General features: G+C 52.1%; 1 protein-coding gene across 1 annotated transcript in view; it reads right to left on the bottom strand.

Annotated features, from left to right (window-relative positions):
- GTPBP1 (GTP binding protein 1) overlaps window positions 1–8834 on the bottom strand; it is a 23880-nt gene extending 15046 nt beyond the window's left edge. Inside the window, exons 1-2 of the mRNA XM_045290920.1 lie at window positions 8728–8834; window positions 38–218 (exon numbers count right to left, since the gene is read on the bottom strand). Coding sequence (XP_045146855.1) covers window positions 38–218; window positions 8728–8788 — 242 coding nt within the window. The 5' untranslated portion in view covers window positions 8789–8834. The remainder of the gene's footprint in view (window positions 1–37; window positions 219–8727) is intronic.
- Between the last annotated feature and the right edge of the window lie 2731 nt (window positions 8835–11565).

The following is an 11565-nucleotide window of genomic DNA, read 5'->3' as shown; positions in this document are numbered from 1 at the left end:
GATCATGCTAAAGGGAAGGGGGCTGAGGCCGTCTCACCTGACCTCCAGGAAGTCATTGTCTCCCACACGCTTCCGCACCAGGTAGTCCCGGACTCGGCCGCCGGCTTCCTGCCGCTCCCGCAGGAGGATGACGTCGGCCTCGATCTGCTCGGCCATGCTCTTCACGGTAGCGTAGGAGGCCTCCATGTCTGCCTCGCTCAGCCCGTACTCAGTCCCATCTGAAGCAAGAGCCAGAGCGTAACCAGCAGGCATCCCCCCCCACCTCACAGAGGCCCCCAAGCCACTGGCAGCTCAACTCCGGGCCATGGTTTCCCGATTACCCAGGGCATCTGGGAATTCGCTCACCAACAACTACAGAGACGAGACTAGATGTCTAGGTTTTCGGCCAAGCCTGGGAATACAGGTGCCCTTAGCTCGCCCCCCCGCCCGCCGGGAGAGCGCCTGTGAACAGAAACAAGTGGTCTTGTTGGGGGAAGGGAGGCAGCTCTACAGGGTGCCAATGCCACCCTGGGGCTGCAGGTGTGAGAAAAAAGGAGGGGCATCGCAGGCCCAGGAGTGAAGTGTGGAGCTGGCAGGACACGGCAGGTGGCGGACCCACAAGAAGGTCAGGATGCTGGGGCTGGCAGGTGACAGAGTGGCCAGAGGCTGCTAGAGTGGTGGGGAACTAGAGAGACACGGCAAACACCCTGTGGACTGGGCAGAGGGCAGCCTGGGCAGGAGGGTGGGTGGGGTGTTCAGACAGGGGAGTCAGGACCGAAGGCTGTGGGTTACAAAGAGCTGCCGGGCAGTGGCTGCAGACCAGGAGGGCAGGTCCCCTTAGGACGGGACTCTAACAATCCAGGCGACAAGAGGGAGGAGCATGGATGAGAACTGAGTTATCTCAGAGACAGATTTTTAGCAGGGACAGCTCAGGGAAAATGTCCAGCAGATGAGACGGCTGGGAAGGTGGCTCTGTGCTCGGGATCAGACAGGGAGCCAGACAAACAAGCACCCATCAACCATCCTGTTTGCAGCACCTGCTGCTCACATGAATGACAACCACGAGGGGGCTTTCAACGGGGCGTCGCAGTTCATTCTCCCACCACCTCCCTCAGCGCGTCCTCCTGCCTGCCTGGCTTGGCGCGCACCCTGCCCCTACTCCGTGATTCCGCCACCATCCTCTTTTCCCGCCTCAGCGTCATGGTTGTACACTGCGATGGTAACGGCAAGGTCGGCAGTGTGGAACCACCAGCAGCTCCATGGGAGAAAGAGGAGGCTTTCCTCTCCCGTTAAGAGTTACAATCATAAAAAAAAAATAAAATAAAATAAAAAAAGATGAAACTAAAATTAAAAATTTTAAAAAGAGTTATAATCTTAGAAACCCACAGGGACAGTCCTTCCCTGTCCTCTAGGAGTTGGCACCGGCTGGACGGCGAGTCTGGTTGGTTGGAGAGATCTCAGCAGCTAACTGCTCTCCACTTCCCTTCCCTCCCCTCCACGGGGCTGACAAGACGCCACTCTTACAGGAGAAGACGGCCTGGCCTGTCTCCGTGGAGAGGCAGTGGGTTCGCACGGCTGGCCTTTCAGTTAGCAGCTCAGTGCGATGCACCAGGGCTTCTCACACACTAAGGAAAGGAACCCCCTTCCTCCTGCTGCTCCTCTGCCCTCCCCCTGCGCGTCCACTGGGCTGCCATGTCTCATCTGTTTTAGCACCAAGCATCTCAGAAGTGCTGACAGTTCCTTACTGCACTTCCTCGCTACATACTCTCTAAACTGGACAGTTCTCAACGACACTGCCTTTATATTTTAAAAAACTAAACTAAACAACCCCCCCCCCCACTATTTTGAATTAGGTGGGGAGTGGGGAGTTACATTTCATCATGTTTTGGTATCACACCTCCATAGCTAGCCCTGTCCCCTACTTTTTAAAACCCCTCTCTCCCCCTGACTTGAGCCAACATCTGTCTGTCCTCTAGCCCAGGGGTCGGCAGCTCTCGGGCCATAGGCAGCACGTGCGTGCGGCTCTGAAGTGAAAATAGAACGTTTTAAAGGATGTCATCCATATCGGGGTGATTTCCTTTGTTTGTAAAAGTACATTTGTGGCTCTTGCATCATTTTTAACTGTTGTGAGGGACAGGATTGGCTCTTCCAGCTCAAATTTGCTGATCCCTGATCCAGCCCATAGGTTTCCAACCTTGTTTGGCCTACGGACCCATTTTCCAGAGGAAAAAAAAATTACTCAGCGCCCAGTGGTAACTAAGTCACCTGTGGAGCCCTGATGGCAGAGTGGTTACACAGTTACACTTACAGCCCCTGGCTCCTTGGGAGAAAGATGAGGCTCGCTACTCCTAGGAAGAGTTACACTCTCGGAAACCCCAGGGGCAGGACTCTGTCCTATAGGGTCCCCATGAGTCGGCCTCGGCACAATGGCCATGAGCTGGAGTTTTCCTATATAGCCCACAGTCCCGGATGAAGTGGATGTAGGTGGTCCTGCAGCCCCCCTGGACCACTGCAGTGCCCCCGTAGGACGGTACACTCATGCTGGGAAATACGTCTCTAGCCTATTGCTTCCCCTCCAACCTCGGGCAACCACCAAAGTCTGTTTCTTTTAACATGAAAACCTTTGTCTTGATTTTTCTTTTACAACAAAATTTGTCCTGTTGGGATTGACTAACTTCACTCCAAACTGTGTCCTCCAAGTCCACGCACGTCCTGAGGCGTTCCACAGAGAAGCTGCATTTTCTGGGGAAAGTCATCGAAGGCCTTCTAACCCCTCTATCCCATGTCCTCTACTTGACTCCTACAAAATTGGACCCTGCTGGCCACCTTCTTTTCCTTGGGGAAGTCCATTCCTCTTCCTGACTTGCCTATGCCCTGAACCCTCTGGGTTGGCCTCCTCCCTGCCCTGCTCCACGAGCCTTCTGCGCGCAGCAGGCCCCTGAAGGCCAGTCCTCTACAAGACTCCGCCCAGTGGTCCTCTTCCTCTCAACTTTCCTCCCTTTTTCTATGGCCTCAATGCTCATTGCCAAAGCTCCAAAAACATTCACCTTCTTCCCAAAGCTTTAGGCTGAATTCCCAATTGCTTGTGAGATAACTTCTGGATGTCCACTGTCCAAACTTGGCACCTTCCTCTTTTTGAGCAACGGTAATAAGAACTCTGCCAGTGGTCCTATCAGGAAACCATCACAGGTCCCCTAAAGTGCGACAGGACAGAGCTGGGAGGGGCAGAGGGGCCAAGTGAGGACCATCTAACTGAAAGCCTAGAGCCGTGCCCTGTACCAAGGGTACCCCTTAAGCAACTGGCCAGTTGTTCATCTTGCCTTCTGAGGACAACAGCACTAGCCATCCGGTCACCCAAACCGACCCTTCTTATCATCCCATCCTGCTGACTCCAGCTGTGTTATCTCCCCCTCCTTCTCTGCCTTTTTGTCGATCCCAGTGCCACACCAGCCTTGGTCTGCTGGCATCACCACGCAGACCCTCAAGTGACCCTAACAACCCTGGTGTCACAGAGGCGCTGTCACCCTCCTAAGCAATGCACAAGGCTGTCACACCAGACGCAGAGCCCGAATGGCTCCCTAAGGCCAGCAGTGCTCAGTCTCAATCCCCAAGGGTCTCTTCTCCTCTACTGCACACCTCCGCCAGCTCTCCCTGTGAGTGGGCCGTGCGCCCGGAGCTGGCCCAGCTCTGCGCCTCATCCCCGTGTGTCCATGTTTCCACTTCCAGAACACCATCAGCACATCTCCACCTGCCAAGCTCCTACCATCTGCTCCCAGAAAGGTTTCATGTATCACCCACTCCCTTGAGGAATCCCTTGGTGGTGTGTAAGTGGAACGTGTGCTTGGCTGCTAACCAAAAGGTTGGAGATTCGAAGCCACACAAAGGCACCTTGGCAAAACCAGCCATTAAAAATCCTATGGAGGGCAGTTCTACTCTGACACACATGTGCTTGCCCCGAGCTGGAATCATTGGTTTTAACCTTTTGGAGCGGTGGTTCACACATATGCCCCTATCCAGACTCAAACTACACAGAAGCATCTTGAGGCAAAGGACCACCCTGAACAGGCCTTGCCTACAGGATGTCCTCACATGCCGAACAGAGGCGTCAAGAGGGACCAGTTGGACTGAGTTCCCAAGGGCCTGACCAGCTCAGCTCTGGAAACCTTCAGGGTTAGAGAAAGACATGGTGGAAGTGTTCCTAAGAGACAGTCTGCTAACCTGCCACTCTCGTCAGCCCCCATTTCTATCAGATCTCACTACTTCTGCTACAAGGAAGAGCAGTGCCTTGGGTGGGTCCTGTTCCACATTAAGGGACAATCACCAACGTCCCCTTGTCTACCCAGGGCTCCCAGAAAACACCATCAAGCAGATTTCCCTTTTCCAGCATGCGTCACATGCCTTACTTCGGAGCAGGGAGACAAAGGCCAATGAGAAAAGCTTTTCCTGACACACACACACACACACACACCCCGAGGGCTCAACACTTTTCTTAGGTTTCTTAAACTTTCAGGCTCTTTAAAAAGTCACAATTTAGGAACTGAACAAGGTTCTTTTTGAAAGAAATCTCATAGTAAATCATCTATAACTTGGCATCTTTAAAAATTATTACCACAACTATTAATACTAGCTAACATTTGTATAGTGCTCACCTTATGCCAAGTGCTTTCCTTGAGTTGTCATTTGATCTTCCCTACAATACCAGATTTGAGGCATGGGACACGAATGACTAAAGGCCAGACGAGTTGTGGAGTGACCTCAAGCGCGCCACCCATGAAGAAAGCAACAGTCTTAATACAAAGACAGAGGGGAAAACCCACCAACCTAGACAGACCCAAGTGGGTGCAGAAGACACTCCGAAACGTGCTCTTGAATGCAGAGCAGCTAAAGTGAAGGAATAGATGATAACGCAAAAGAGCTAAACAGAACATCTCAAAGGGTAGCTTAAAGACAAGCCAAAGCACTATAATGAAATGTGCAAATACCTAGAGTTAAAAAAACAAAACATCGATTAAAAAAAAGGGAAGAAAAAAAAAAACCAAGAACTCGTTCAGCATTTCTCAAACTGAAAAAAGAAAAAGATTCAAGCCCTTAGTTACAATATTGAAGGATTTTATAATCAAAATCTTGGATGACGCAGAAAGCATCAAAAGAAAATGGGAGGAATACACAGTCACTGTACAAACAAAACAAAACGGGTCAACATTCAACCATGTCAAGAGGAAGCATATGATCAAGAAATGATGGGATTGAAGGAAAAGCCCAAGTTGTACTGGAGACATTAGCTAGAAACAACTGAGCTAATTGTTTAGCTAAAGAACTTAGCCCTAAGAATTGACAGAGTATCAGTTGGAATGTTTCAACAAACACATACAGTACTGAAAACACACACTAGTCTCTGCCAAGAAACGTGGAAGAAAGCTTCCTGGTCAACCACTGGGAAGGGATCCATATTTGTGCCCATTCCAAAGAATGGTGACATTCTGCAGAAATTATCAAACCATCAGTAAGATCACATGCAAGTAAAATTTTGCTGTAGATCATTCAACAACGGTTGCAGCAGTCTATCTACAAGAAGCTGCCAGAAAATCAATCCGGATTCAGCAGAGGACGTGGCATGAAGACTTATCATTGCTGATGTCAGATGGATCTTGGCTGAAAGCAGAGAAGAGGAGAAAGATGTTTACTTGTGCTTTACTGACTGTGCAAAGGGATTCGACTGTATGGATCATAACAAACTGAGTAACATTGTGGAGAAAGGAAATTCTTAATTGTGCTTATGCAGAACCTGTACAAAAAGAACACCTAACAACCACAGGATGGATTCCATTACTATTCCCACTTTATGACGAGGAAAGAGCCAACAGGCAAACCCAGAGCTGCCAGGCTCCAGAGTCCCAACCACTTGCCATATCAGATGGCTTCTTTTTAAATTGTCAATCCTAATTTAAGAATGAAATCTTAGAGAACACATTCTTCTGCATTGCGTTTTTTCATGTCTAGTTTATCCAAATCAAGTGTCTCTGGGCTAGGGCGGGGAAGGATGTCATGATTCCCATTTTACAGGTGAAGGAAGTGATGAACAGAGGCAATGCGCCAAAGAGACACAGGAAGACAGGGTGGAAGCTGACCCCTGAAGGCCAACTGGTTTAGACCTCTGAGGTTGAACTTGCTTAACCAGTTATAGTCTTCTTGTTCCTCTAAAGAATTCCAGCAGAAAGGAGTCACTACCAATATCATAGCTTCCAATTGGCAGATGCAAGACAAACGCTTGGGCGTGGAGGCTGTGTGTTAATGAATACTTGACATATTCTCGTGGTTTGCCACAGAGGGTTAATTAGTGGTAACTTGCCAAGGCATGGTAAAAATTTACCAGCAGGTCACCGTAAAGGGCAGGAGGGAAGAGAGGGCCTTAAGAATCTAATCAGGGTCTTCAAAGAACACTTATTACCCATATCTGTTGGTGATCCTTATATTCTACACGGTGAGACTATCAAGCAAATTCAGAGTCTGGACACACTAAGCGGAAACTAGTGAACCGGAGACTTCCAGAGAACAAAGACATCTGTCTCGGAGGGAGCACAGCCAGAGTGCTCCTTGGAAAAGGAAGGACCACGAGCCTTTTCTCACGTACTTGGGAAGTGCTATCAGAGGAACCAGTGCCTGGTAGAGGGCCAACAAAAAGGAAGATGACCCTCAACAAGAGAAGGCTGACCACTTAAACAGTTGTGAGGATGGAGTGAGAGCGGGCGCTGTTTCAATGCCGTCATACAAGAGTTGCTATGAGTCAGGGCCACTACAGGGCTACTAGCAGGAGAGGATGCTATTACAGCAGAACAGGTGCGAACCTGAATGGGAGGCTTGCAAAAGACCATCAGTGATTGCATTATTGAAGTGTATGATATGCCAGTGAGAGTATTAAATTAAAAAAAAAAAAAAAAAGCAGGGGGGGGCGGGTACCAGTGATCTCTCAGTCCCCAGAGAATGGCTTTTCTTACATTGACCTTGGCTTTTCTTACACTGACCTTGAATGGCTTCTGGTAGCATTTGCTCATTTGCTGGAGTGGACCAAATCCCTCCTGCTCCCCATCCTGGATGATCTATCTCTCTGACCATGCCTTCTTTTCGTGATAAGACTCTCCTCTGGGGGGAGGTAGCAAGTGGAAAGAATAGATATGATATTTCAAAGGAAGGCATGGCACCACTTAGGAGCTCTAATCACTCTTGCTGTGTCACGCATAGCATTATAAAGTGTGTGTGTGTGTGTGTGTGTGTGTGTGTGTGTGTACACACTATCATCCTTGAGGCAGGGATCAGGCCTTAAGTATCCAAAAGTGCTTTATAACAGTAACCAGCTCGTAGAAGACACTTAATAGGTCTCCGTCCGATGGCTTGAGAAAGGATTTAGAGATCATCCCTCTGAAACTCAGACTAAAGGAGACATCACCTGCCTTCACAAAGCCTCCATTCATCAGAGGAAAGTGGTCCTTTCGTGATGCCTCCAGGCCCATCCTGGGCGCCCTGCAAAGACGATGGACAAGTGCCAGCTCAGGCTGGGTTGATGGACTGGCATTAGCAATCCTGGCTGTCATTCCAGCCAAGGTCATGCCATAATGAGCAGGGCTACGCAGACCTGTGTAGAGAGGGGTGCACTGGGAGCAAACAGAAAAAGAGCCCATAATATAACTGGGGACATGTCAAGGGGGCGACCTACTGGGACCAGACGAAGGAAATACGCTGCCTGGAGGAGAATAGTGAGCCCTTCCAGGAGGGTCAGAAGCCTGCATATCTGACTAGCTCTATGAGGAGAGAAGAACAGCTCTGTTGTCCCAGCTGGCCACCAGGATGGTCGGTGTGGCCTGGGGCAGGGCTGACAGAATGAGGACTCTGGCCCTCCTGTCCTTGCTGTCATTAAGCCAACGTGCAAGGGTTCCCAAGCTGGAGAAGCCCAAGGCAGGCTCCATTCCGGATCTGATGTAACTGGTTCTTCCCCTGGCTAAGAAGGGTCCTTGCTTGCGAGGTGCTGTAGCTCCCTGAATGCAAGGAGCGAGAAAGGGGCAGTGCCTGTAAAACCACGGGGCAAGGGAGCCTTGAAAGAGGAGCCTCTCAAGGCCACCATGTCCACACTTTCCAACGACCGATCCTGCCTCTTTGTTTCCAACTTTCAAATGCCAACCTCCAGTAATTACCAATGCGTCTTGACCGCATGTTTGAATTGTGGTGCTGGAGGAGAACGGGGACAGTGCCATGGAATGCTCACAAGACAAACTGCTCAAAGGACTGCTGAAAGGGTCAGTCTTGGAAGAAGAAAGGCCAGAACACTTCTTAGAGGTCAGGAGGGCCAGACTTTGTCTTACACCCTTTGCACATGTGGTCTGGAGAGACCCGTCCCTGGAGAAGGACACGTGTGGTGAAGCAGAGGGGCAGTGACAAAGAGGAAGACCCTCAACGAGATGGATTGCCTTCGTGCTGCGGCCATGGTCTCAGAGGATGGCGAGGGACTGGGCGGTGTTCCTTCTGTTGTGCACAGGGTCGCTACAGGTCAGAACCCACAGGAGGGCACCTAACACCAACCACCACCTTCTCAGGAAGGCGCCAGTGGAACTGGCAGGACGGGGCACTTTTCTGTGCTCCCCAGCAGCTCTGCAGACATGAAAGACAGGAGGGCTGGTGGCTGGGAAGTTCAGAAAGCTGGGAGGTACGTGCACGCACCGGGATGGTTAAACAAAGTGAAAGGAAAGCTATGCTCACCTGATCCCTGCCCAATGACATATATGGTCTCTCCGCATCCCTCGTCCATCCTCTCCCACATCTGCCGAAGGAGGCTGTCATACTGCTCTGATGTAGGGCTCACTAGGACCAGCTAGAAGAGAAATCAACAGCCTTAGAACCACGCTCACGGCAAGAGTGCCACAACCACCAGGCTGAGAAGCGGCTTAGCCAAAGACCCTGCCCGAGCCCCACAGCCCCACCCCCCTCACCCCATTCTACAGCAGACATGGCCGCTCCTGAAATAGCCTGGGAACTGGGAGCCTTCTGTGAGCTCCCAGATGCACTAAAAGGAGCACTGCCTGAGCCCCAGCCCACAGAGAAGAGGGTGTGAGCAGCCTGCCGCCTGGCGATTAACATATCAAGGCGCAGGAGCCAGGACGGCAGAAAAGCCGGCCTTGCGGGCAGACATTGAAGAGCAGTGTTCGACTTTTAGGTCTGTGATCTGTGGCTTGCTGCTGGAGATGCACACACTGCCCTGCCCTCCACCCACAGGCCAACCACTCTGGCAATAGGCATCCCTGCCATCTGGCCGTAGCCATCTTGTGTATCTGGGCATACATCTGGAACAACTTAGCTTAGTCAGATTTCTCTTCAACCCTACTCACTACATGCTCTCCAGCCCATTCTAACTCACAGCAACCCTTTGGGACAGGGTCAGATGGCCTCTGTGGGTTTCCGAGACAGTAACTCCTTACGGAAGGAGAACGCCCATCTTTCTCCCTTGGAGTGGCTGGTGGTTTTGAATTCTGACCAAGAGGTCAGCGGCCCACTCACTAGTAACCACGACTCCACCAGGGCTCCTCTTCAGCTCCATCCTTTTCCCCACAAAGTGGGCATCAGGAATTTTGCAAATGTTGGCCAATCCCAGAAACTGGCTTCACCCACTTCTTGGGTGGGGTGGGGATGGGGACATTTACTAAGAGGCATGTGAAATTTCCCTTCTCCAACCACTCGTGTGTTCCCAGAGGGAGAATTGACCCTCTCTGAGGCTGGGGTTTTTCAATCTACGGAAGAAGACTACCCCCTGTTAAGGAAAAAGTAAGAGACTGAACAAGGTAATTTGAAAAGCACCTTGTCCGCGGCCCAGCGATTGTATATCCCTGCCTGGAAAAACCCATCCATCTTTCTGGGATGAGGCTAACCACCCTGTTGCCAGTCTCTCCCTTTGAAAGCTCTCCGGGTCTTAAAGGCCCACATTTCATTGCAGCAATTAGGCCAATGACAGCGTCTCCTCTTTTCCTCTGGAAGGCATCTTTTCAAGCCACCCTTCCCTCCTTCGACAACCACAGGGGCTCTTCTCAATGGCAAATGTGCATACCCCCCTTTCCCCCCCAAAAAACCCCACTGTCCTTGAGTCCACTGCAACTCATCTTGACCTGAGAGGGCAGAGTGGAACTGCCCACAGGGCGTCCAAAGCTGAAGGCAGCCAGCTTCATCTTTCTCCTGCAGAGAGCTGGTGGATTCAAACCATCACCCTTTTCGTGTGCAGCAGAGCGCTTACCCCTTGTGCCACCAGGGTTCCGTATACACATACAAAGGAGCTTCCAAAAGTTCACCAAAACATTGAAGGAAACAATCATGGAATTTTCCCACCAGCTTTTTGAAGGACCCCACTCCCTGCCCCTTGATATATAGCACCGTTCAATTTTTATTACCAATTTAAAAATAATAGGACTTCCCCAGCTCGGTGGTGAAGTAACCCTTCCCCAGCCTGGGACAGTCCATCAGCTGCTCTGGAGACAACCTCTGTCCCCGGCACCTTCCCCCTGCGTTTTTGGGTTTCTTCAGAGCCCTGACAGGACCCAGCTCACCTGCCTCTGAGTCAGGTACATGTCTGGTAACATCCACAGCAGGCTCACTGGCACCTGGCACCTGTACCTGGATGCTGCCCGGTCATCCGAGTCCTGTCACCCTGCCTCACCCCCCCACCCCACCCCAGCAGCCGTCCCTCTGAGTGTGGCCACCATCCAGATGGCCTTGAAGGCATCAGACACGCTCACTGTGAGGAGCCTGAAGCAGCAGCTTGCTGGCTTCCAAGTTCTCCGCTGGGGACTAGCTGAGAGCTTGCTTGCTCAGGCTGCGGGGAGGGTTCCCTCCGATTAGATGCAAGTCTCTGCGATTTCACCACAACAGGCTGTGCAAAGTCACAAACTTTTTCGGGGCCGTGATACACATCTGGAGGTATGGACAGTGAGCTGTCCCCATCCTACAGCAAGGACGCAGCGCGGTATTCAACCCGCACTGGGGACCCTGCGTTCACTCAGCTGCCAGCCAACGCTCACAGAGGGTCTTGTGGGGATCGGCTGGTTCCGGGGTGTCCTGCACCTTTCCCAGCGCTCCTGTCCCTTCTTAAGGTGGTGTCAACCAGGCGCTGAAAGCTTAAGACACCTGTCCAAGGTCACGGCGCCTCTGCCCGTGGCGGGGCAGGGAAGCGACTCGGGTCGACTCCCGCGGCCGGTGGGCGTTCATCCCTTGCCAACGTTCAGCGCCCTCAAAACCCGTCCCCTTTGCCCGCTGGCTTTGCTCTCCCACAGGGCCAAGCGGACGGTGGGTCCGGCAAGCTGCCCACCTTGCCCCCGCTGCCTCTCGGCCCTCGGTCGTTACTCTGTCCCCGCCGGCGGAGGACACGGTCACGCCCATCTCCGGGTCTGGGTTGGGGCGACCCTCCTCCCTCCCGGCGGCGGGGCGCTACTTTCTGTTTCCATTCCGGACTCCAGAGAGAGCCCGCGGCCGCCCCCCTCCAGCGCCCCCGCCGTGGCCCTGGCCAGCCCCCTCCGCTGTCCCGGACCCTCCGGGCGAGGTCCGCACTCAGTCCTC

This window comes from Echinops telfairi, unplaced genomic scaffold (assembly GCF_000313985.2).
Source record: "Echinops telfairi isolate 266 unplaced genomic scaffold, ASM31398v2 ScPeMD7_2;HRSCAF=8, whole genome shotgun sequence".
Taxonomy (NCBI): domain Eukaryota; kingdom Metazoa; phylum Chordata; class Mammalia; order Afrosoricida; family Tenrecidae; genus Echinops; species Echinops telfairi.
Note: the sequence above shows the minus strand (reverse complement) of the source record. Positions and strands in the feature narration are given on the sequence as shown.